Source organism: Xyrauchen texanus, chromosome 9 (assembly GCF_025860055.1).
Source record: "Xyrauchen texanus isolate HMW12.3.18 chromosome 9, RBS_HiC_50CHRs, whole genome shotgun sequence".
Classification (NCBI taxonomy): domain Eukaryota; kingdom Metazoa; phylum Chordata; class Actinopteri; order Cypriniformes; family Catostomidae; genus Xyrauchen; species Xyrauchen texanus.
In genome coordinates, this window is record NC_068284.1 from 11,083,092 (window position 1) to 11,107,973 (window position 24,882).

Consider the following 24,882-nt stretch of genomic DNA (forward strand, 5'->3'; position numbering starts at 1 on the left):
TCCTTACAATGCAAGTGAATGGTGACCAGAACTTTGAAGATCCAAAAAGCACAGACAGTCGTAGTAAAATTGATCCATTTGAATCCAGTGGTTAAATGAATGTCTTCTAAAGTGACATGATAGATATGGGTGAAAAACAAATACATTTGTAGGTCCTTTTTTACAATAAATTCTCCTCCCTTCACAGTAGGTAGCGATATACACAAACAATGTGATTAATAAAAAACAACAAAAAGTGAAAATGGAGATTTTTTGTAAAAAAAAAAAAAAAAAAGACTAAAATATAAATCTGTTTCTCACAAACACCTATAACATAGTTTCTGAAGACATTGAATAAACCACTGGAGTCTTATGGATCACTTCTATGCTGCTTTTAATGCGCTTTTTGACCGTCAAAGTTCTGGCCACCATTCACTTGCATTTTTGGGTGAACTATAATTATAGAGCATAAACCTGTTGCTAGAAACTAATAACTGACCTTTTTAGCTAATGTTTTCAGTATTTGATGTGCATATATGATGAAGCCATTAGCATTAGGCATACAAATGATTCTACATCAAGTTCTTTTCATTTCAACCTTTATTTACATGTGAATAATAAAATGAATAAGTTCAACCAAATCCTGACCACTTTTTAAACAGGAAACTGTCTGTTTAACAGGATTTGACCTTAAAACATACCAAACATTCTATATTGTTATTCTAATAGTAAAATGTCTTATTGGAGTTGTGTACAGTTTGAGATATAGTTGTAAAGTTATAAATGAAATGTGCAAATATCATCCAATCATTCCCAAACTTTCTGCCTATAAAAACATAGCTATGTAGCAATCGATAAGCATCAGTCTCTAAGCATCTGTTTGCATGAAGCATGAGGGAGTCAGACAGGAGGGAAAATGCAAAGGCACATTGTGTGTGCTGAGCTTCAGCAAGTAAATTGTCAAGCATTGGCCTCTGAACACATAATGTAACGCACACACCTCAGTTAGTGAATGACAAATGCACTGAAAATAACGCTGCAGGCAGAAAAAAAACTTATGTAGTATATCTAAAGAGTCCTCAGATTGTTAAATGTGGACCCTGGGTGTAACTCCCCATTTTGCAGATCTCAGAGTGTTGTATCAAATGCCATTGCACAGATTTAAAGAGTGATTTTTTTGAGAATCCAATATATACATTTATGAAACAAAGAACTCTGGAATGACAATACCTCCACCCATTAAAGATGTTTTTACAAAAATAAACAGGAGCCATTTAAATGGCTATTCCAAGTGCATGACATATGCCCGTATTTTAAGCTGGGGCTGAAAAGTCTTCATGTGTCAATGAGCGTAAAATGTCAGTGGACCCAACAATACACATTGTCATTTACTGGGTGAACTATTCCTTTAATCATTGTGTATTGAGATATCTGTGCATTTGTAAACAAGACTGATATCAGTATTTCTCCAAAAGCTCATTACAATTTCCAATTGTTGTACAGGACGTGTAAGATCTGTAAGATACAATTTCTAAGTGTTGTACAATACGTGTAAGATCTGTTGACCTGTGTTCCTCATAGTAAGAAACAGACATTTATAATGATTGAGCTGGCTGGAATGATGAATGACAAAAGATAAATATGATCTCAAGCCTTGCAGGCAGAGCAGATCCAAACAGATGGTTAGAAAAGGGTTTGAAGAGCATTGAAGCATTACACATTTCAGTTAACATCTAGCCTTTGGCCTGAACTGAGGGGGCTTGTTTGTCAGAAGTGAGGGGCGTGAGAAGGGCAAGAGTGAAAACATTACAATCACAATCTGTTTGCTTTGGTTTCGGGAGAGACCGGATCTGATCAGCCCTCCTGTCCAAAGTCCTCGGTGAACTTTTTCAGCTTCACCAGATCCTGGTCGTTCACGGTGGGCTTCGTGTTGGTGAGGGACCTCAGCATGTCCGACTGCGGGTATAAGCAGAGCATGAGAATTGGACAAGAGCACCATAATAGTCTTTCAACTTTACAGCTACCATTCTTTTCAAAATGATGAAACATCTAGTTGGATGCATGATTTCTGTGTCACATCATGCTGGGTAGTGCTGTTCACAGTAAAATCTCATTGGTCTAAAAAACACCTCCACATAGCTGTATAAAAAATATCATGTATAATCTAGAGACACTCATGGCAAAAATGGAATCCATAAATATAGAACAAACTATTCTAGTATACTGCTTGACAAGGTAATTAAGGCTTTACCTACAGGCAAGGCTCCGGGGCCCGATGGTTTTGCCGTTTAATTGTTTTTATCTTATGCTACAGAATTGGCTCCACTTTTGTTATAAATTTATACTGAATTATTAAAGAATGGAAAGTTTCCTCCAACCATGACACGAGCCCGGATCAGTCCGATTCTTAAAAAGGACAAAGATCAAAGTGAGTTCAAAAGTTACCGTCCAATTTCCCCGATCCAGCTAGACCTTAAAATATTGTAAACAATCCTGGCTCACCGATTAAGTTATGACATCTCTTATACATATAGATCAGGTGGGGTTTATTCGGGGTTATAACTCTTCTGATAACATTAGGTGTTTCATCAATATCATGTGGTCAGTCGAGAATGATCAGACTCCGGAAGCTACCATCTCACTTGATGCCGAAAAGGCATTTGATATGGTAGAATGGGATTATCTTTAAGATTTTGGAAATATACGAGTTCAGGAATACTTTCATTGAATGGATTAAGTTACTTTATAAACACCCGGTAGCAGCAGTACTAACAAATTGATTAATTTGAGATTACATTACTCTGGATTGAGGCACCCGGCAGGGATCCCCTCTTTCCCCATTATTGTTCTGTCTTGCCCTGGAACCATTAACAGCCACGATAAGTAAGGAGGATGATTTTTCCAGCGGTGGTGGCAGGCGGTGTGGCACATTAGCTTCTGCTTTACATGGATGATATTTTATTATTTGTCTCTGACCCTACTAGATATATGCCTTGCCTCCAGAGAATTATTAATTCCTTTTCTAATTCTCAGGATACAAAGTCAACTGGTCTAAATCCAAAGCTTTGGCTCTGACAGCATACTGTCCAGTAAAGGCCTTCCACCTTGCAGTGGCCCAAATAGGGCATTAAGTATTTGGGTATTTTGTTCTCTGAAAAATTGTGTGATTTAGTTAGAGTTAATTTGGACCCTTTAATTAAAAGGTTTGAGCGATGTGGGCAGGTGGGCTTCATTACATTTATCAATGTTTGGGAAGATTATTGTTATTAAAATGAACTGTATTCCAAAATTCAACTACCTGCAACAGTCACTCCCTATAGATGCCCCCCTCTCGTACTTCAAGCAATTTGATAGCATAGTGAAGTCCTTCATTTGGAATGGTAAATGTCCCAGATTACACTTCAACAAATTACATAGGCCGATTGAAAAAGGTGGGCTAGACCTACCCAAGATTCTGTTTTATTATTGTGCTTTCGGTTTAAGGCATTTGGCTCATTGGTTGCTTCCACCTGAAAGAGCCCCTCCCTGGTTTTCTATTGAACAGGAATTCCTTGCCCCCAGGATTTCCTTCCAAACTAACCAGAGAAGTTAATAACCCCGTTATTTCACATTTGCACATGATTTGAACAAGAGTGGCCAGAATATTTAATTCGGACATTTATTTAAATTTTGCCTCAAGCATATGGCTGAACCCCAAATTATTTATCAATAAGTCCCCTTTCTGCTGGTCAGAGTGGATTGTGAGGAGAGTTACTACACTCGGTGACCTGTATGAGAGCTGAGTGTTGAGATCTTTTGAGAATTTGGGTCATCATATTGTGATTCCCAGATCTCAGTTTTATAGGTATTTAAAGCTGCGCCACACGCTCTGTACGGTTTTTGAGAGTAGCACACATCCCTCTATGGCGGCAGATGCTTTGGGAGAGGTGATTACTGCTTTTGGAAAAGGTCATGAGGCACTCAAGTTTTACTTTGCCACAGACTTTGTATTTTGGGCAATGAGGCGGTCATAAATTTGGGGGACAAATTTATAAAAAATTGGGTTCTGACAAGCGTTATGATTAGCAGACAAGTAATTTTAAGGGGTTGGAAGTCGGACGGAGTGCCATCATTTCAGGAGTGATGTGTGGAGATGGGGAAGGTGGCAGCTTTTGAAGAATGGGTCGATTACCCAATCTAGAGGATTGGGTAATTGACAATTCTAACAACAAAGACAGCATAATATCATCTTCTCTCATCTAACACCTCAACTACAAACATCCACAGCGGCCCCCACTCAATTGTAACTGCAAGATTTGATGAGAGATTCAAGGGGAAAGTACAGTACTCAGCATTGCGCACGGCAGTCAAATGTGCCAAGGAAAATACATTTCCAATTTTTTAATAGTCGACTAGCTGGTGTAGAAAAAGTTATCAAATGCACATCACTACTTTTAATTAATTTGGCCTATGACCATGAGTTTTGTTGCCTTTATGTGTAATGCAGAGTCCAATGATACCAAATTTGCCATGGTCGGCCATACTTACGGTCCGCCATTTTGAATGTAATGAGAAACCTGCTTTTCCAAACTCCTCCTAGGCTACATCTGAATAATGTCTCTAGGCAATGCTTTGGCATATTGACATAAAACTTCGTAAGTGTAATAGTCACCACACCCTAACAGCACCATATACATTTTGAAACTATGCCACATATTAATAAAAAGTTATAATGAATTGTATTGAAATTAGGGCTTTCAATCAATAATTTTTTTTTATCGAATTACATGGTGTCTCGATTAATTAATCGTGATTAATCACATATACAATATTTGCAGAGAAAGCCCCTCATATAAATATAATTAAATATATAATGATGAAATAATGATACTTGGTATCTTTAAATATAAATTTTATATATATATATATATATATATAAATATTCAGATAATTAAAATGCATTCTTGTAGCAAAAGAGTTAATCATCAATACAAAAAGTGGCTTTAGAATACAATGTATTGTTTACTAACATATTATTGATCATAAGTCAATCATTGGCACACAGTTCACTGCAATCCATTTCACAAGTGAATTTGGTAATCAGTTGGAGATTTATTGTTTAAGGACCCGTCAATTTACACCTGCGTCAGAAATGCTTGTCTAGCGTCTCATGTACGTTGCATCATAAACATAACATCTTGAGGTCCCTTTGTTCGGATTTGCGCTCCAAGTGTTTTGAATGCAAGAACGTATTCTGAAGAACTGGCCTCTGGAGTAAACAGGTGTTACTACAAGCTTGCATTTCTCAGGAATCTTCCATATCATTGCGGGCATTGTGATTAATTGCGTAAATTCTTTGTCAAATTAATCGCACTGAATTAATGTGTTAAATTGACAGCCCTAATTGTAATACATCAATTATACGTATGTTTTTATATCACTTTTCTTAAAATAATAATCAGTTATTTCCAATCATACTACTTTACATGCCATTGGTGTGCTTGGTCCCGTAATTGCTGCTTGCAGCTAGGTTTTATATTTTCGAGATTGAAACAATGGAAGTGAATGAGAACCATTCAAATGAGTTGTCTGAAACAGAGGTTATTAGAACGCAGATAGTGGAGTTGTGCTTGATGGTTTGGCTTTTTTTGGAACTAGTTTCACTGGTGAAGAAGAAACGCATGAACTAACAAATCTTTTCTGAAATTGAAAAGTTCTTCAATATTATATACTTGTTTGTTAAACTGCTGAATAAAAGCAATACCACACTCGCAATGTATGTCAGCACGGCTATAATTACCTGCAGCATGAGGCCATGTGCTGATATTCAGAACAAGAGCAATAGTGCTTATGTGATATTGCTTTTCACATGGAGTGTATATTATGCCAACTTCAGGGAATTGAAAACATACTGACCATGCAAACAACTGGTTCCAAAAGCTTCTCTCCAGGAACATCCATCCATGTCATCTCTATGGCCTGTGGGTCGCCTGGAGAACAGGGGGTAAGGAGGTCGTCGACTAGGATATTTGGGTCATTCCTTGATGCCCCTTGAGCCTGAAAGAAATACGAATAATGGCAGAGGTTAAAGCAGTAATTAAGTCCAGTAATTTTCTTTATCCAAGTCAAGAGTCCCCACAACACTTAAACAACACTGTATTGTAATTCATACATTAAGCATGACTTAAGTGTCCAAATACATTTTGGAAACACAAACTTCACAAGCTTTGTTGACGCATCAACATAATCATAAAACATTTAGCAGAACTGACCTTTTTGAAGTGAGTGGCAGACTGGACCTTCCTGACAGGCTGCATGAGAGCGTCTCTGACGATAACGCTGATGTCAGCACCAGAGTAACCCTCTGTCTTCTTGCCCAGAGTGATGAAGTCTGATTCATTGAGACTGTTTGGTGTGCTGCCCAGATTTAGCTTGAACATGAACCCACGGGCGTGATCCTCCGGCAGAGGGATGTAGATACGTTTCTCAAATCTAAACAAGCAGATGATGATGTAATACATACACTGCATGCAGAGTGAGCACCTCTGCACCCATGTCAAATTAGTTTGTGAACTCTATGTATTCTCTAAACGCATTCCACATGATTCATACCGATTCATGCTCTGTAGCTCACATATGAAATCTAAGAGTTGATAAACCTGTTCTAGCTGACCTGACTGAGATGATGTCATTTAAACTGATGCCTCACATGACCGTTTAATGTGAGGTGATTATCTAGAACTAATACGGGCCATGGACAGACTCAATAACCTTTATCTAACTCTGTTTACTTTCAGATCTACATTTTCCATGGCAATTCACTCCCTAGTCCACAAACCTATTAGCTTCTCTAATGGACATTAATATTACCGTCTTCTGATGGCAGAATCCAACGTCCATGGGATGTTAGTGGCTCCCAACACCAAGATCCCTTCATTGTCATTTCCAACACCTAGAATAACATTCATTGATATTAGACAATTTATTTATTATTTTATTTTGGGGTGAAATGTGAGCCGGACATGTTCAATCAAATACAGTTTAGTCTAAAAATAACATGATTTTGATTACATGAATGTACTTTTGTCACAAAAAAAACTGGGCTGGTAGATGTGACTGCTCACCTTGCATCTGGACCAGAAACTCTGTCTTGATTCGGCGAGCTGCTTCACTTTCATTCTCACTTCTGGAGCCACAGAGTGAATCTATCTCATCAATGAAGATAATAGATGGCTTGTGCTCTCGAGCTAAAGTGAACAAGGTCTTCACCAGCCTGAGGAAATTAACAAATCAGTTACAAACTTGTATGCTAATTTTGGTAAAGAAATGACAAGCAAATTCAACCAATCAGAATGGTTAAGGTATTTATTTTTACATGGTTGAGTATTTGATAATAAACAGTAAAGATCATTTTAAAATTAAAAGTACATCTACAAAGTGATCAAAGAAAGTTATTCAATTTAAAGGAATAGTTCACCCAAAATTGAAAATTCTCTTATTTACTCACCCTCATGCCATCCCAGATGTGTATGACTGACTGACTTCTGCTGAACACAAACAAATATTTTTAGAAGAATATTTCAGCTCTGTAGCTCCATACAATGCAAGTGAATGGTGGCCAGAACATTGAAGCTCCAAAAAGCACATTAAGGCAGCATAAAAGTAATTAATATGACTCCAGTGGTTAAATCCATGTCTACAGAAGCGATATGATAGGTATGGGTGAGAAACAGATACAAATTTAAGTCCTTTTTACCATCAATCTCCACTTTCACATTCTTCTTTTGTTTTGGAGATTCACATTCTTTGTGCATATCGCCACCTACTGGGCAGGGAGGAGAATTTATAGTAAAGACTTGAAGAAACTAATACTAGTTAATTTAAGTAAAGGACTTACTTTTCCTAACCACACCTATCATATCGCTTCACAAGACATGGATTTAACCACTGGAATCGAATGGATTACTTTTATGCTGTTGAAACAATTATAAAAGGTGGGCAAGTAGAAGGTGGGAACAGCTGAACAGTCAAAGTAATATTTAATTGAAAACAAACAAAAAACACAAACACAAACAGCAGTCGCGTGTGGGCTCTCTCTCTCCCGAACTGCGTAATCTAGCTCAGCTTTATCCCTCTGTTCGGCTGATCAGCCGATTGGGAGCCGGCCGTGTGCACTTACAGCCTGGCCCCGCCCTCCTCCTCCTCGTCATAGCGGTCTTTGTGATTTTTGGAGCTTCAAAAGGTCTGGTCACTATTCACTTGCATTGTAAGGACCAACAAAGCTGAAATATTCTTCTAAAAATCTTCATTTGTGTTAAGCAGAATAAAGTCATGCACATCTGAGATGGCATGAGTGTGAGTAAATGATGAGAATTTTCATTGAGAACTTTCATTTTTGGGGAAAAAAATCCCTTTGAGACAGCAAAAGTGTTACAAACTGGCACTTTTCACATCGTTTCCTGCTTATTTTGAGTCCGACATGATAATTTAACTAGGGATGCACCGATCCAATAACTGGATGGGTATCGGCTCCAATACTGAAGCTTTAAGATGGATCAGGTATCGGTCCGACAAGCCCAATTGAAATCCGATACTGTGTGTTAGTAATGTCCGTTACGGTCAAGCTCAAAAAAAGAAATTAAACTAGTTCATATGACTCATGCATTTTATTCAAAGCCACTTGAATACGTGCAATAGCTCTGTGAATCACACAAGGCTGTTTTAAGTAAAATTATTATTGTGATTTAGAAGCTAATTAAACTAATGTGAACTTGCCTATAAACAGACACGCATACAGGAATTCTTGGTAAATTCAGAAAATCAAAATAAAAGGGTGAGGGTTTAAAAGTTAAAGGTACCCGATTGAGATATATTACTATTATAATATATTATGATTATTTGTTTACAAATGATAATAATATTAATGTTGAATGGGTTCCAAAAAATAACTGTGAATGAAAAGTGAGCTGACATATTACAACTAAACTGAGCAAAAAAAGAGATCTGAATCATTTAAAGTCCAGATACAAGTTGAAAATTTTTGGCAAAAAAAAAAAAAGTGTTATAGGTGCATCCCTAAATTTGACGGACCGATTCGGTCCATGAAACAGACAGCTGACACCTGTGATTAACTGCACTAACTGAATGATTCATTCACAAAGTAAATGGCTCATTGCACTGTTAATTTTTGTGTAGTTAGTAAGGACAACACAATAGCAATGCACCTTATTTTAAAGTAAATTATTACAAAACACTTTAAATATTTAATACGTCCAGATCCAGGTGGTCTTTCAGACTATGCACATACCTTCTCGGTCCAAAGTCAAATACTGTACATGCTCAAACTTATGGCCCTTACTGTAAAAATAACAAGGCCCAGTCCTTACAACCCAAACACTCACTTTTCACTCTCTCCCAGCCACTTAGATACCAGGTCTGAGGAGGAAATGGAGAAAAAGGTGGAATTGTTGGCTTCTGTCGCTACCGCTTTGGCCAGGTATGATTTGCCTGTGCCAGGAGGCCCGAAGAGAAGGATGCCCCTCCATGGAGTCCTTTTACCTAATACATGAAGAAATGATCATTAGAAAGCATATCTGAAAAGACACACTCCTGAGTTTCTTTTAATAGCTGTGAGTGTATTCACATATTCAATCATTCAGTCTCAATAAGATTCACATTCCTAACCACTGAATCAAACTGCAATGGTGAGCATCACATAGTGTGCATCCGGAAAGTATTCACAGCGCTTACATTTTTCAACATTTTGTTAGTTACAGCCTTATTCCAAAATGGATTAAATTCATTATTTTCCTCAATTTTACAAACAATACCCCATAATGACAACGTGAAAGAAGTTTGTTTGAAATCTTTGCAAATTTATAAAAAAAATAAAAAAAAAAAAAAAAAATCACATGTACATAAGTATCACAGCCTTTGCTCAATACTTTGTTGAAGCACCTTTGGCACCAATTACAGCCTCAAGTCGTTTTGAGTATGATTCTACAAGCTTGGCACACCTATTTTTGGGCAGTTTCTCCCATTCTTCTTTGCAGGACCTCTCAAGGTCCATCAGGTTGGATGGGGAGCGTTGGTGCACAGCCATTTTCAGATCTCTCCAGAGATGTTCAATCGGGTTCAATTCTGGCTGGGACATTCACAGAGTTGTCCCGTAACCACTCCTTTGTTATCTTGACTGTGTGCTTAGGGTCGATGTCCTGTTGAAAGATGAACCTTCGCCCCAGTCTGAGGTCCAGAGTGCTCTGGAGCAGGTTTCCATCAAGTATGTCTCTGTACATTGCTGCATTCATCTTTCCCTCAATCCTGACTAGTCTCCCAGTTCCTGCCGCTGAAAAACATCCCCACAGCATGACGTTGCCACCACCATGCTTCACTGTAGGGATGGTATTGGCAAGCTGATGAGCAGTGCCTGGTTTTCTCCAGACATGATGCTTGCCATTCAGGCCAATCTTTGTTTCATCAGACCAGAGAATTTTGTTTCTCATGGTCAGAGTCCTTCAGGTGCCTTTTGGCAAACTCCAGGCGGGCTGTCTTTTACTGAGGAGTGGCTTCCGTCTGGCCACTCTACCATACAGGCCTGATTGGTGGAGTGCTGCAGATATGGTTTTTCTTCTGGAAGGTTCTCCTCTCCTTGGTCATCTCCCTGACTAAGGCCCTTCTCCCCACAGCGCTCAGTTTGGCCGGGCGGCCAGCTCTAGGAAGAGTCCTGGTGGTTCCAAACTTCTTCCATTTACGGATGATGGAGGCCACTGTGCTCATTGGGACCTTCAATGCTGCAGAACGTTTTCTGTATCCTTCCCCAGATCTGTGCCTCGATACAATCCTGTCTCGGAGGTCGACAGACAGTTCCTTGGACTTCGTGGCTTGGTTTGTGCTCTGACATGGACTGTTAACTGTGGGACCGTATATAGACAGGTGTGTGCCTTTCCAAATCATGTCCAATCAACTGAATTTACCACAGGTGGACTCCAATCAAGTTGTAGAAACATCTCAAGGATGATCAGTGGAAACAGGATGCACCTGAGCTCAAGTTTGAGTGTCATGGCAAAGGCTGTGAATACTTATGTACATTTCTTTTGTTTTTTATTTGTAATAAATTTGCAAAGATTTCAAACAAACTTCTTTCACGTTGTCATTATGGGGTATTGTTTGTAGAATTTTGAGGAAAATAATGAATTTAATCCATTTTGGAATAAGGCTGTAACATAACACAATGTGGAATACCGTAATTTCCGGACTATTGAGCGCACCTGACTATAAGCCGCACCCACTGATTTTTACAAAAAATATGATTTTGAACATAAATAAGCCGCACCTGTCTATAAGCCGCAGGTGCCTACCGGTACATTGAAACAAATGAACTTTACACAGGCTTTAACGAAACACGGTGTGGCAGCGGGCGTGGTCAAGCGCCGGCGCTTACACCTGAGCTAAATTATGTCTTAACACCGGTGTCTAATTTCAGTAAGCATGGGGAGGGCGGCATAAAAGGCAGCAGCCACAGAGCTGAGAGAGTGACACACGTCAGTCTAGTGTTGGCGCATAGAAGAATTGAGAAACTTTATAAAATTGATTGTAAACATTGCTGTGGCCATTAAAAGCCTTACCTGGAACATCAAGTGCCCTGCTGAAAACTGTCACACTGGTGCCCGTGTGACAGTTTTCCCAAGAAGGACACGTGAAGCAGGGCACTTGAAATTAGACACCGGTGTTAGACATAATTTAGCGCAGGTGTAAGCGCCTTACAGCTTTTCTCTCCCGGACGGGCGCTTGACCACGCCCCCGCTGCCACACACGGCTTGTAATAAAACATTTGCAGTAAACAGTAGCCTACCAAGAAAGTCATTGGTCACTATCTTCCTCGTCCTGTGCACTGAAACAACTTAAGTCATCTCCTTCGTTGTCGGAGTTGAATAGCCTCAGAATAGCCTCAGCTTTAGTTTAGAGTCAATTCCTCACGCTGCTGTTTCCAACGTCTTATCATCGACTCATTAAGACCAAGCTCCCGTGCAGCAGCTCTATTTCCTTCTCCAACAGCCAGATCAATCGCCTTCAACTTGAAAGCAGCATCATATGCGTTTCTCCATGTCTTTGCCATGGTGAGGGTGACAAAATTACTACAGTAATCAGAATGATGGGAAGTTTGAGCTTCGATTTAATCTAAACAGTAGGCTAAACAAAAAAGTTGTTTGACCTTAACCCGTTCGGCAATTTCATTGGTCTAATGAAAGCTTCACGCCAAAAAACTGAGCACGTCACAGAATGTTTTTTTTTTTTTTTTAATAAAATTTGAAAGCGGGAAAAATCCATATATTAGCCGCGTCCTTGTATAAGCCGCGAGGTTCAAAGCGTGGGAAAAAAGTTGCGGCTTATAGTCCGGAAATTACGGTAAGTGAAGCACTGTGAATATGTTCCGGATGCACTGTATGTGAAACATTAATTGATGATATTGAAAAGCCACTGAAAAAGCTACTTGCCTGTAAAGAGATGTGGAAACTTAATAGGCAGAATGACAGCTTCTTTCAGGGCCTCTTTGGCACCTTCTAACCCAGCTACATCATCCCATTTAATGTTTGGCTTCTCCATGACAATGGCTCCTGTGATAGAAGACTATATATTAGTTCAAAATGAGTTGAACTCTAAAAGCAGAGTAAATTAGAAGAAACTGTCTGAATGGTGGAAGGGGAATAACAAACCTGAGAGCTGGTTCTGAAATTTCTTTTTTTCTGGGTCCTCTCCTTCATCGCTCTCATTTCTAGGAAAAAACAAAATAATTGTAAACAATGAAAATGTACAAAAGAACAGTAAGGTTTAATGCTTCAGCTCTCTGCTGAGTCCACACAGTGCATAGACATGCATAAATGCATAAATGCATGTCGCCCTCTAAACAAACAAATATACCATCCATACTAGTAGTCGTCCGTTTTACTTTTTGCTTCAAAAATGTGAATCTAATTGGCAACAATGGCTGATTTAAGCCATTTTATAGTATATTCATAGATATCAAATATCATCAAAAACCTGAAAATGGTTGATATATCAGCACTATTGACTACTATTCCACATCACCAACCCTTTCTCACTGGACTGCGACTCCTTCACTGGCTTCGCTGGTGCTTTCTCTTTCTTCTTCAAAAACTCTTTCAGTTTCTCTGCTCGGTCCAAATATTCAGCACATTTGCCTCGGATGCTTTGTTTGGCTTTATCACCCTGTGCTTCATCTTTAAAAAGACAAAACAGAAATTCAGTATTCTGAAAACAGTCGCTGCTTAACTGCTGTGATTTATTTGGTTTAACATAGTAACATTCTGATTAAAACATATATCTCAATCAAAAGCAATGCATATGAACATTCAGCAAAAACAGTGGCAGAAATATTATGTAAAAGTCTTGATGGACAGATGTAAACAGAGATTTCTGCTGCATACTTACATTTCACGACATGCAAGAAGTACTGAACAGCATGTTGGTAAAGACGCAGGGCCTCTTCATAGTTTTCGGCCTTATCCTCCTGAGATGCCTTATTGGCCAGATCTATAGCTTTCTGTGGTGCAAATCAAAGCATTATTTCAGAATGGGTTTCAGACAAGGCAAGCCACTAGCTAAATATTAATCAATAAGTTGCCCGTCCATCCAAACTTTGATTGTATTAACAGTCATGACATTGATCATTTAGGGAATTTAGTCATACATTTGTCTATGAGAGGAAATACAAATTTTATCCTAAATCAACTGATAGCGTTCCTATGAAAAGGGGCCAACACACACACACACTAGATTCTGCTTCAAATTTCAAACCTCTGAGTCTGTAGCAAGCATGACACAAGCACTAAATAATAGCCTGACCATATAAAACAAAAACATCTGTCAAACTGATGTTTATGCCATCAGGACTAATTTTTCAGAAAATGTACTGGATCAAAATCAAATCTTAAATGATTTTATACAACACTGCCACTCCTCATATGAATAATCTGTATCTTGGTCATTAGAGATGATCTATTTGAACTAAAGTTACATAGCAAATCTGTAATGTTTGAGTTTTGATCTGAATATTGGCTGTAATATTTGCATGCAAGTTTTAATATAGCTGTATTCATAAGCACAAGAGCTCATCTTCAGACAACCAGGCTCATTTGATCTTAATCTGCTAAAGTCACAGTCTTTAAACTCGGCCAAACATTAAAATTGGCATTTAAACTATCATGTTCATTACATTACAACTGTTAGGCTACATCTTCACAAGCTTGTTGGTATTTTTAGATTACAGAACATGAGAGGTGTTAATGACAAATGGTCGACAATTTCTGTGATACTAAAGGACTCATTTCGAACACACGCAGTTAACAAATCGGCCAGAACAGCAACATAGAACGAAAATACTTGTGTCTGTTTGAATTAAATCCATAAAATAATGCTCTGGCTGTCGTTTGACTAACTGGGAGCTCATTTGTTTGTTAACTTACCTGCAAGTTGTTGTTGGCAGCCATAGGGGCTGAAAAAAAGCAGAAAACACGACGTGCTTGGGAAATATGAAGACAGTATTTTGTTAACAAAAACGTCACAAAACGTTCTTTACAAATAAACAACTGAAAACGGCGAATTTATGTAATTTCTGTACTTATTTTTTAGAGATCGTTGACCAACAGATGAAAAAAAAATAACTTCCGCATTAAAATGTCGAATGTCACTTCCGCCTCGACGCTCACGTGTTTCAAAACTGTCATGACGTCACACACGGAAGAGACACCCTTTTGGCGCGTCCTTAAAAACGCCTCAAGTCTTCCATTACGTAGGAATGACTTCGTAATTCCTTGTTATTGGTGTTTTTGTAGTTGTCGTAGTGTATATATAAAAACATATAAACATATAAATAGGCTACTCTCTCAGGCTTTTGTCACCAAACATTAGGATGTATAACTGGGTCACTGTTCCTATGCAGTTGCTACATTTACCTGTCCCTATCAATCATAATATGGCTTCCATTGAATAAAACATTAACTAATATGATTTCTATCTATTAAAATGGTCAGTTCAGTTTTATTTTTCCCAATATAACAAATAAGTGAACATATGGGGGTGAATTTAAAATAATTTGATTACTCATGTGCGATACTAATGTTGCCACGTCCCTTACCAGGACTGTCGCTAAAATTCACAGGGCACAGGTCAATGTTTTTATAGGTGGGCCCCCTCTCCCCTGTGGTGTCTGAGGGCATCCCTTTTTCGTCAACTTCTCGCACATGCGCAGTCTTTTATGTAAAGTCTAAATAGGAGTAACTACGTTCATCAGTCAACTTTGTTTATCAAAAAAACGATATAAAGTTCAAGATGGCAAGCAAAATAATAACGGAATGCTTATAAACAACATAAGCGTTAATTATAGAGTATTAAGGAGATAGCAACATTTGTGCCTCAGTGATATACTTGAACGGGAGTCAAACTCTCCTTGTTTGCTGCGAGTTCCTCACTTTGCACATTTTTCCAGTCGAATCCCATAGAAAATTGCAAACAAATATATACATCCACTGAGGTATGAAGGCACATTTTTTTAATGAAAAGTTTAATATGGGCAAATTAGAACATTACCAGAATGAATTACCACTAAACCACACAGTCAGACACCTTTAACTAGCGCTGATTGATGTACTCCATGTACTGACTTACACTATCTCATGACTAACAGTAGCACAATTAGAGATGAAGACATCACATTTATTATGTGAAATATTTATTTTAGAGCTTGAATTGATCAAGAATGTCTATTTATCAAAACAAATTTTAAAATAATATTTTACTAGCGCTCATTATTGCTGTGCAACTTCAAACGGCATGTATAATCTGTAGAATTGTAGAATATTGCGAGACTGACGAAAGAGGGATCCCTTCTAGACACAACCCTCTCCCCAGCCCAGAATGAACCTTAGTGGGCCTTGCCCCATGTCTCGAAATCTAAAATGAAAAACTGGCAAATCCCCAAAAAATTACATTCTTTCTTATGAAAAAAATCTATAAATTGATTAATTAAAACAATATTCATGTCATCAATTTAACTATCCATCCTGCTAAACTTTTGTAATAAACATTTAAGTAACAATGACTTAATCCTCCAGGAAGTGATGTGAATAATTTTTGGTTTGAAAACAACAGCACAAACAATGTGAATTGATGAATTAAGTAAAGTTTTGACTATAAAACCCAGAATATATGATATATCAGATATATATAAAAATTTCAAAAGATGGGTTAATTATACACTGAATAGCAAAACCATTATGACCACCTGGCATATATGCTGTCAGTCCACCGTGTGCTGTCAAAACTGCACCGACCCACTGAGGCATGGACTCTACAAGACCCCTGAAGTTGTCCTGTAGTATCTAGCACCAAGATATTAGCTGCAGATCCTTCAAGTCCTGCAAGCTGTGAGGTGGAGCTGCCATGTATCTGACTTTTTGGTCTAGCACATCCCACTGATGCTCAATCGGATTGAGATCTAGGGAATTTGGAGGGGCAACACCTTGAACTATTCATCATGTTCCTCAAATCATTACCGAACAATGTGTGCAGTGTGGCAGGGTGCATTATTCTGGTGAAAGAGTCCACTGCCATCAGGGAATACCATTAACATGAAGGGGTGTACCTGGTCTGCAACGATGTTTAGGTAGGTGACTGTAACAGGGTTTAAAATGGGAAGGAGGCGGCGGGAACTGGATGAAGCATCAAAGTAATATTTTAATGAAAATATAAACAAATACATGCACACACGGCAGCTGCGTGTGGCTCTCTCTGCCGAAATGCCGCATCCGGCTCAGCCTTATCCCTCTCCTCAGCTGATTAGCCCGATTGGGGGTAGGCCATGCGAAACAGCCTGGCACTCACAGCCCGGCCCCGCCCTCCTCCTCGTCACAGTGACATTGACATCAACATGAATGCTGGACCCATGGTTTCCCAGCAGAACCTTGCCCAGAGCATCACACTCCCTCCACTGGTTTGTCGTCTTCCCACAGTGCATCTTGGTGCCATCACTTCTCCAGGTAAATGGCACACATGTACACAGCCGCCCACGTGATGTAAAAGTAAATAGGACTCATCGGACAGGCGACCTTCTTCCACTGCTCCAAGGTCCAATTCCGACACTTGCATGCCCATTGTAGGCACTTTCGTTGGTGGACGGGTCATCATGGGCACTCTGACCAGTCCGTGGCTATGCAGCAGGGTGCAATGCCCTGTGTGTTGTGACACATTCTTCCCGAAACCATCATTCAAATTTTTTGTGACTTGTGCCACAGTAGACCTTCTGTCGGTTCGCACCAGACAGGATATCCTTAATTTCCCTTGCGCATCGATGAGCCTTGGGTGCCCAACACCCTGTCTCCAGTTTTTGGTTTATCCCTCCTCAGACCACTGTTGCTAGGTACTCTCCACTGCTGACCGGGAGCACACACACCAAACCTTGCCATTTCAGAGATGCTCTGACCCAGTCGTCTGGCCATAAAAATTCTCTCTTGTCAAAGTCACTCAGGTCAAGTGGCCTTGTCAACGTTATTTGCTTCACCTGTGAGTGGTCTTACTGTTTTGGCTCATTTGTGTATGTGGGAGACCAGGGCTAGCGGTCACACTTTTTACTCAATTGAATATTCTCAGGGTAGGTTTATTTTTGAAAATACATTTTTGTTTAGCCACATACACTGATCAGCCACAACATTAAATCCACCTGCCTAATATTGTGTAGGTCCCCCTCGTGCCCCAAAACAGCTCTGACCCATCGAGGCATGGACTCCACAATACCTCTGAAGGTGTCCTGTGGTATCTGGCACCAAGACGTTAGCAGCAGATCCTTCAAGTCCTGTAAGTTGCGAGGTGAGGCCTCCATGGATCGGACTTGTTGGTCCAGCACATCCCACAGATACTGGATCGGATTGCGATCTGGGGAATTTGGAGGCCAAGTCAACACCTTGAACTATTTTTAGTGTTCCTCAAACCATTCCTGAACAATTTTTGCAGTGTGACAGGGCACATTATCCTGCTGAAAGAGGCCACTGCCATCAGGGAATACTGTTGCCATGAAGGGATGTATGTGTTTTGCAACAATCTTTAGGTAGGCCTAGGTGGTATGTGTCAAAGTAACATTCACATGAATGCCAGGACCCAAGGTGATTCATCAGATCAGGGCACCTTCTTCCATTGCTCCATTTCTGACCCTCACGTACCCATTTTAGGCACTTTTAGCGGTGGACAGTGGTCAGCATGGGCACTCTGACCGGTCTGCGGCTATGAGCAAGCTGCGATGCATTATGTTTTTGACAGAAGGAAAATTGATCAAAAGTTGTTTGCAACTACTGTTTAATAGTAAACATTTGTTTGCCTCCAATTCATGATGGATACATTCTGTAACTTGAAGAACATTATGGGGCATAAGGGAAAATTCATATGGGTTAACTACTACTACTATTATACAAATAATTTACACATTTACAGCTACACAGTAGGCCAATCTGTAACTATAGTGAATAGATACTAAAAGTATGATGTCATCAGATATATGAATGAGCTATAAACAATCGTAACTATAGTCACAGTGAAAGGTCAACTACAGGCATGAGTCACAAAATGCACATTTATATTGCAACATTGCATGCTAGAAATAAGACAAAGATTTAACTACAATTCCTCTAGAACCAAGTCATATAACAGAATGACTATGTCATCTGGTTCGGTGAAGAACCAGCTTGACCAGAAAGGCAATAAAAGTGTAATAACCTGGGTATACTTCATTTTTCCACATGCAGTTAAAGGTTGATTCTGTGCCATTCTGTGTCATACTTTGGCCCCTCTGGGTCCCTGAAAATCCACCTATATCCTAACCAGAAGCCTTGCCTGAATGCAGAGTTCCAGACTTTGTTCAAATATTATGCTGCTTTCATATCTGGCAAGTGGGCAGTGCTTCGGACAGCAACAACTAACTTTTTCATTTGCATCAAGAGCCAAAGCCTCCTACACCCTGAAAATAAACTTTCATTTCAACAACAATAAACCATGTGCAGGTGATAGTCTCACTGACTAAAGGTGATAAAAAAAATCACCTCACCTGCTCACATGAGGCCTGCCTCCCAGACACTCTACTGTTATTTTTAGGCATCCAACAGACCGATAAATGACCAGAGACTTAATGTAACCACAGCTGAGATGTAAGTACAATGAAAAAATGCTATGAATTTACATGATTAAATCATGTACATCAGTTCTACCTTAATTATGTTACATCAACATATTTGTTTCAGCTTGGTTTAGCTCAATAATTATTTAGTCAGAAAACATAACTTCATTGTAAGTAGCCACAGAGTGATTTTATATGTGTCCCTAACATGATTAACATGATTCTTCAGCTTTACATAATATTTGTGTTACATTACTGATTTATGTTTTAAAGTTATGCTAGTTAGATTACTTTTAGCCAGCAATAGATAACATTAATCAAATGTAAAGAAAACAAGTTTAAAAGAGAAACACAATTTGGTGTGTAGATCACAAACAATACGATTCACTAAATCGGACAACTTGCGTTTTTAGTTTTTTCAATGTAATTGCAAAACATTGGAGCCAAATGGCATCCATGGCCATGGACTAAAATAATGCAATTACTGTTATTAAAAATGTAAATTGCTTCCTGTATTGTGGTTCATTGACCAGCACATTGCTTTTAGGCCTTGTCCATTTGAAATGGGACAACACTAAATACGGTGTAAATGGGATCCAAAATCTTGAGATTTTTTCACTTCAACCACATTCAAAGGTGGTTGAAAATTGAGTGACCAAACTTTTAGTGTAAATGTTCAAGTACTTGAATGAGATCGAACAACAGCAAATGACCACATACTCCCCTTTCAAACCAACACTGCAATAAAACAAGAGTTTTACATATTGACGATTACTGATTGCCGAATCTCAGTGAATACAGGTACACCACTAAGAATACTCAGTCATAATATCATACGATAATACTCCTATAATAATAATAATAATTCCTTAACATTTATATAGCACTTTTCAAGGCACTCAAAGTGCTTTACATAGTATAGGAGGAATCTCCTCAACCACCACCAGTGTGCAGCATCCACCTGGATGGTGCAAAGGCAGCCATAGTGCGCAATTACGCTCACCACACACCAGCTATTGGTGGAGAGGATAGAGTATAGGTATAGAACCAATTAATGGATGGGGATTATTAGAAGGCCATGATTGAGAAGGGCCAATGGGGGGAATTTGGCCAGGACACCAGGGATACACCCCTACTCTTTACGTGAAGCGTCCTGGGATTTTTTACCACAGAGAGTCAGCACCTCGGTTTAACTTTTTAACAGTATAGTGTTCCTGTCACTAAACTGGAGCATAAGGACCCACAAAGACCACAGGGAGAACACCCCCTGCTGGCCTCCCTAACACCTCTTCCAGCAGCAAACTTAGATTTCCAAAGGAGGTCTCCCATCCAGGTACTGGCCAGGCTCAACCCTGCTTAACTATAGTGGGCAACCAGGCAAGAGCTGCAGGCTGATATGTCTGCTGGCATAATAACGTAATTATGCTGTTGAGCTCAGCGTTCAACACAATCATACACCAAACCCTGGTCAACCAATTATTGTGTTTTGGACAAAGCACCCATCTCTGCTATTGGGTCCTTGACTTTTTAAGAAATAGATCACAGATAAGATCCCAGTAGGACCCCTCCATTCTCAGCACTGGAGCTACATGCTTTTCATCTTCCTTCCTTAGAACCATCACCAAACATCCACGATATCACATCATTAAATTCACTGACAATACCATAGGTTAAGGGAGCTCTTTAAGGATAACGAAGAGACTGTCAGTTGGGAAGAAGTGAGACAACTTGATATCTGGTGCTATAACAACAACAACCCCTTACAATTGTCAAAATGAAAGAGAATGAAAGAAAAGGCCCAAACTATTCACAACCTCATCTGAGGGATTAATTTTAACTCCAGTAATCAAATGATAATAATACAGGTATGATATCATAAAATCATAACAGGATTCATCTAGTTTGATGCAATCTATTTATGTTTAAGTCAGTCTACTTAGTTAAAACTTTATGTGATGAAGACATTATCCCACCCCCAGCCCCCACATCATGGTTCTCTGGCATTCAATCATTAACCTCCATGTTGCATGGACATATTCATAAATTCATAAAGATACAGTGAAAGTTGTATTATTGATAATAACCTCTTTCTTATCAAGATAGTCTTGGAGCTCTTCCGCTCTGTCAAGATACTGCTTGCACGTGTCTCTGATCTTCTGATTGCCCTCTTTACCCTGTGGTTCACCTGAATAAATGGAAACAAAAGGTTAAAATTACAAGATATTTTTAAGCAGACTTTGAGCAGACCATTGCAAATGATTCTAAAGAAAGGTTAGCCCCATATTTAAGCACTCACGTTTTATTATATGCAGAAAATATTTCACTGCTTGCTGATAAGATTTTACAGCCTCCTCATAATTTCCAGCCTGATCCTCCTGTGAAGCTTTGTTAGCTACAGCTATAGCTTTCTGTGAAATGAAGCAATTGCATATGTGCTTATTTTAACTGGAGACCAAAACATGTCTCCTATGCATTTAAGTCTTAGGAGATATGAAGACCCACAGCTACTGTGATTCAAAAGTGTGAAGGGACAATCATGCTTGGGCAAGGTACGAGGCAACCGGGCCAACAGACCTGTCTGATAGATGTTCATATTATCATGAATTGGACAGATGTTCAGATTGTCATGAAATTGATAGACATTCAGATTATTTTGTGTCTGACAGACGTTCAGATTATCATGAGTGTGATAGAAATTCTGATTATGACGAGTCTAACACATGTTCAAATTATCATGAATTGGATAGCCTTTCAGATTATCATGAATTTGATGGAGATTTAGATCATCATAAATCTAATAAAGATTCAGATTATCATGAGTCTAATAGACATAAATACTATCATGAATTGGACAGATGTTCAGATTTTCATTTGTCTGATAGAGATTCATTAGTCTGATAGAGATTCGGTAGTCTGATAGAGATTCGGTAGTCTGATTAGCCTGATAGAGATTCGGTAGTCTGATGGAGATTCGTTAGTCTGATTAGTCTGATAATTCATTAGTCTGATAAAGACTCAGTAGTCTGATAGAGATTCGGTAGTCTGATAGAGATTCGGTAGTCTGATTAGCCTGATAGAGATTCGATAGTCTGATAGATTTTCGTTAGTCTGATTAGTCTGATAGAGATTCAGTAGTCTGATTAGCCTGATAGAGATTCGATAGTCTGATAGATTTTCGTTAGTCTGATTAGCCTGATAGAGATTCGTTAGTCTGATTAGTCTGATAGAGATTCATTAGTCTGATTAGCCTGATAGAGATTCGATAGTCTGATTAGCCTGATAGAGATTCGATAGTCTGATAGATTTTCGTTAGTCTGATTAGCCTGATAGAGATTCGTTAGTCTGATTAGTCTGATAGAGATTCATTAGTCTGATAAAGATTCAGTAGTCTGATAGAGATTCAGTAGTCTGATAGAGATTCGGTAGTCTGATAGAGATTCGATAGTCTGATTAGCCTGATAGAGATTCGATAGTCTGATAGATTTTCGTTAGTCTGATTAGTCTGATAGAGATTCGTTAGTCTGATAGAGATTCAGTAGTCTGATAGAGATTCAGTAGTCTGATTAGTCAGATAGAGATTCAGTAGTCTGATAGAGATTCCGAGTCTGATTGAGATTCATTAGTCTGATAGAGATTCCGTAGTCTGATTGAGATTCCGTAGTCTGATTAGTCAGATAGAGATTCATTAGTCTGATAGAGATTCAGTAGTCTGATTAGTCAGATAGAGATTCATTAGTCTGATAGAGATTCATTAGTCAGATAGAGATTCGTTAGTCTGATTAGTCAGAGATTCGTTAGTCTGATTAGTCAGATAGAGAGTCATTAGTCAGATAGATTCGTTAGTCTGATTAGTCAGATAGAGATTCGTTAGTCTGATTAGTCAGATAGAGATTCGTTAGTCTGATTAGACAGATAGAGATTCGTTAGTCAGATAGAGATTCGTTAGTCTGATTAGTCAGATAGAGATTCATTAGTCTGATAGAGATTCAGTAGTCTGATTAGTCAGATAGAGATTCATTAGTCTGATAGAGATTCATTAGTCTGATTAGTCAGATAGAGATTCATTAGTCTGATTAGTCAGATAGAGATTCATTAGTCTGATAGAGTTCATTAGTCTGATAGAGATTCATTAGTCTGATAGAGATTCATTAGTCAGATAGAGATTCGTTAGTCTGATTAGTCAGATAGAGATTCGTTAGTCTGATTAGTCAGATAGAGATTCGTTAGTCTGATTAGACAGATAGAGATTTGTTAGTTTTGTTTCACTTTTGTTTCTCAGATTATTTAATTGCATTTGTTTGTGTGGCTTTCGGTTTATCATTATCTTAAAGTCACATTACAATTAACAAATGTATTTGCAATTATTAAGTAGCAGAAAATAATAAACCATTCAAATAGCTTAATGTTATAATAGACAACTTACTATTGGTATATCACTAAATTTTCTTGAGATCAATGCCTTGAAAACAAATAACCTACTGTCTAAATATCATGGTCAAAACAAGACAATACTGACATTGTTCCTGAGCCGATACTATCCTGTATAAATGTTGAATGTTCGGGGTTAGTAGGCCTGCGTTGTGTCTCAAAACATACACAGCTGTTTGTATCTAGACAGCATGTTTTCCTCTTCCGGGTCAGAAAATACAGTCTAAACATGCCAGCCCACACGCTTTTGACACAGCCATTGAACTGTTTGTACTTCAGGATTGATAAAATACAACTCATTTTGAAATAAAGACAACGACGGTCAGCGTTGCGCAAGAAATGAATGCGAAATATAGGTACAATTATTGAAGTGATTTCGTTGACAACAGGATTTCTCACGAAATCAGATTCGGATCTGCAATTAAACTATACAAATAACGAAACCTTATCTGAATTCATGTTGTCATGAAGTATTTACCTGTAAATTAGTAGGCTCCATGACTCGCTGATTTGTAGATATTCCACAAAAAGTTTCGATGGTCTGTTTAGCGTCTGTTCGTAACACCCACAAGACTCACAGATGAGGCATGATAATAATTACTGAAGGAAAACACGAGAAACAGCGCCTCCTCGTTCTCACACTCAGCCTGAGGAAAAATCTGATCAGAACCTGTTTAGTTGAATGCCTTTTGAAGTTGGTTTGTTGCCCACACCCAAACAAGGAGGATAGAATAGGAATACATAGTCGTTTCCGAAAATAGTCATGTAATTTTCTGTATATTATATTTTATTTAAATTATATTATTATATTATAAATTATTATAAAAGGATAAACTTAACTAATATTTTAGTGTGGGTTAAGACATTCCACTGGATAATTTCAAGGCACTCTAAGATGATACATAAACAAATAAAGTTATATGGGGGGGGGATATAAATGCATCTATAAAGTCTGTATAGTGCTGAGAGATGAAGATACAGTTACCAATTCACTCCAAAATCAAACAAATAATTAAGAATGTAAAATGTGAATTTATAGCCTGTTTTTAGGACCAAGATTATTTTGTGGCCAATTCTCATTACTGTAATACATCCAGACAGTTCATATATATATATATATATATATATATATATATATATATATATATATATATATATATATATATATATATATATATAATTATATTATTATATATTATAATCATTATTTTATAATTGTTTATATTTTTGTAATTTTTATTCTCTCAGTCTCATTAGATTCTAACAAATATTGTTATAATAATTTTATAATTATGTTGTCATAATTTAAAGGAAGTTCA

The 24,882-nt window shown here is 38.3% G+C and overlaps 1 protein-coding gene across 2 annotated transcripts; it reads right to left on the bottom strand.

The window, feature by feature from the left end:
• Positions 1 to 570: 570 nt before the first annotated feature.
• On the bottom strand, positions 571 to 24,160 carry LOC127648783 (vacuolar protein sorting-associated protein 4B). 2 transcript variants are annotated; one of them, XM_052133544.1, is made up of 13 exons: positions 24,042 to 24,160; positions 21,432 to 21,543; positions 21,220 to 21,320; positions 13,408 to 13,519; positions 13,049 to 13,196; positions 12,672 to 12,730; positions 12,453 to 12,572; positions 9,360 to 9,516; positions 7,083 to 7,231; positions 6,829 to 6,910; positions 6,231 to 6,450; positions 5,875 to 6,015; positions 571 to 1,935 (listed from the first exon to the last, which is right to left on the bottom strand). In XM_052133544.1, exons 1-13 carry the CDS (start codon positions 24,060 to 24,062, stop codon positions 1,834 to 1,836), a joined length of 1,524 nt encoding a protein of 507 aa, XP_051989504.1. In that variant the 5' UTR covers positions 24,063 to 24,160; the 3' UTR covers positions 571 to 1,833. The 2 variants fall into 2 exon arrangements, with proteins under 2 accessions (XP_051989504.1, XP_051989505.1); XM_052133545.1 differs by lacking the exons at positions 21,220 to 21,320; positions 21,432 to 21,543; positions 24,042 to 24,160 and adding an exon at positions 14,442 to 14,671.
• Positions 24,161 to 24,882: the final 722 nt, after the last annotated feature.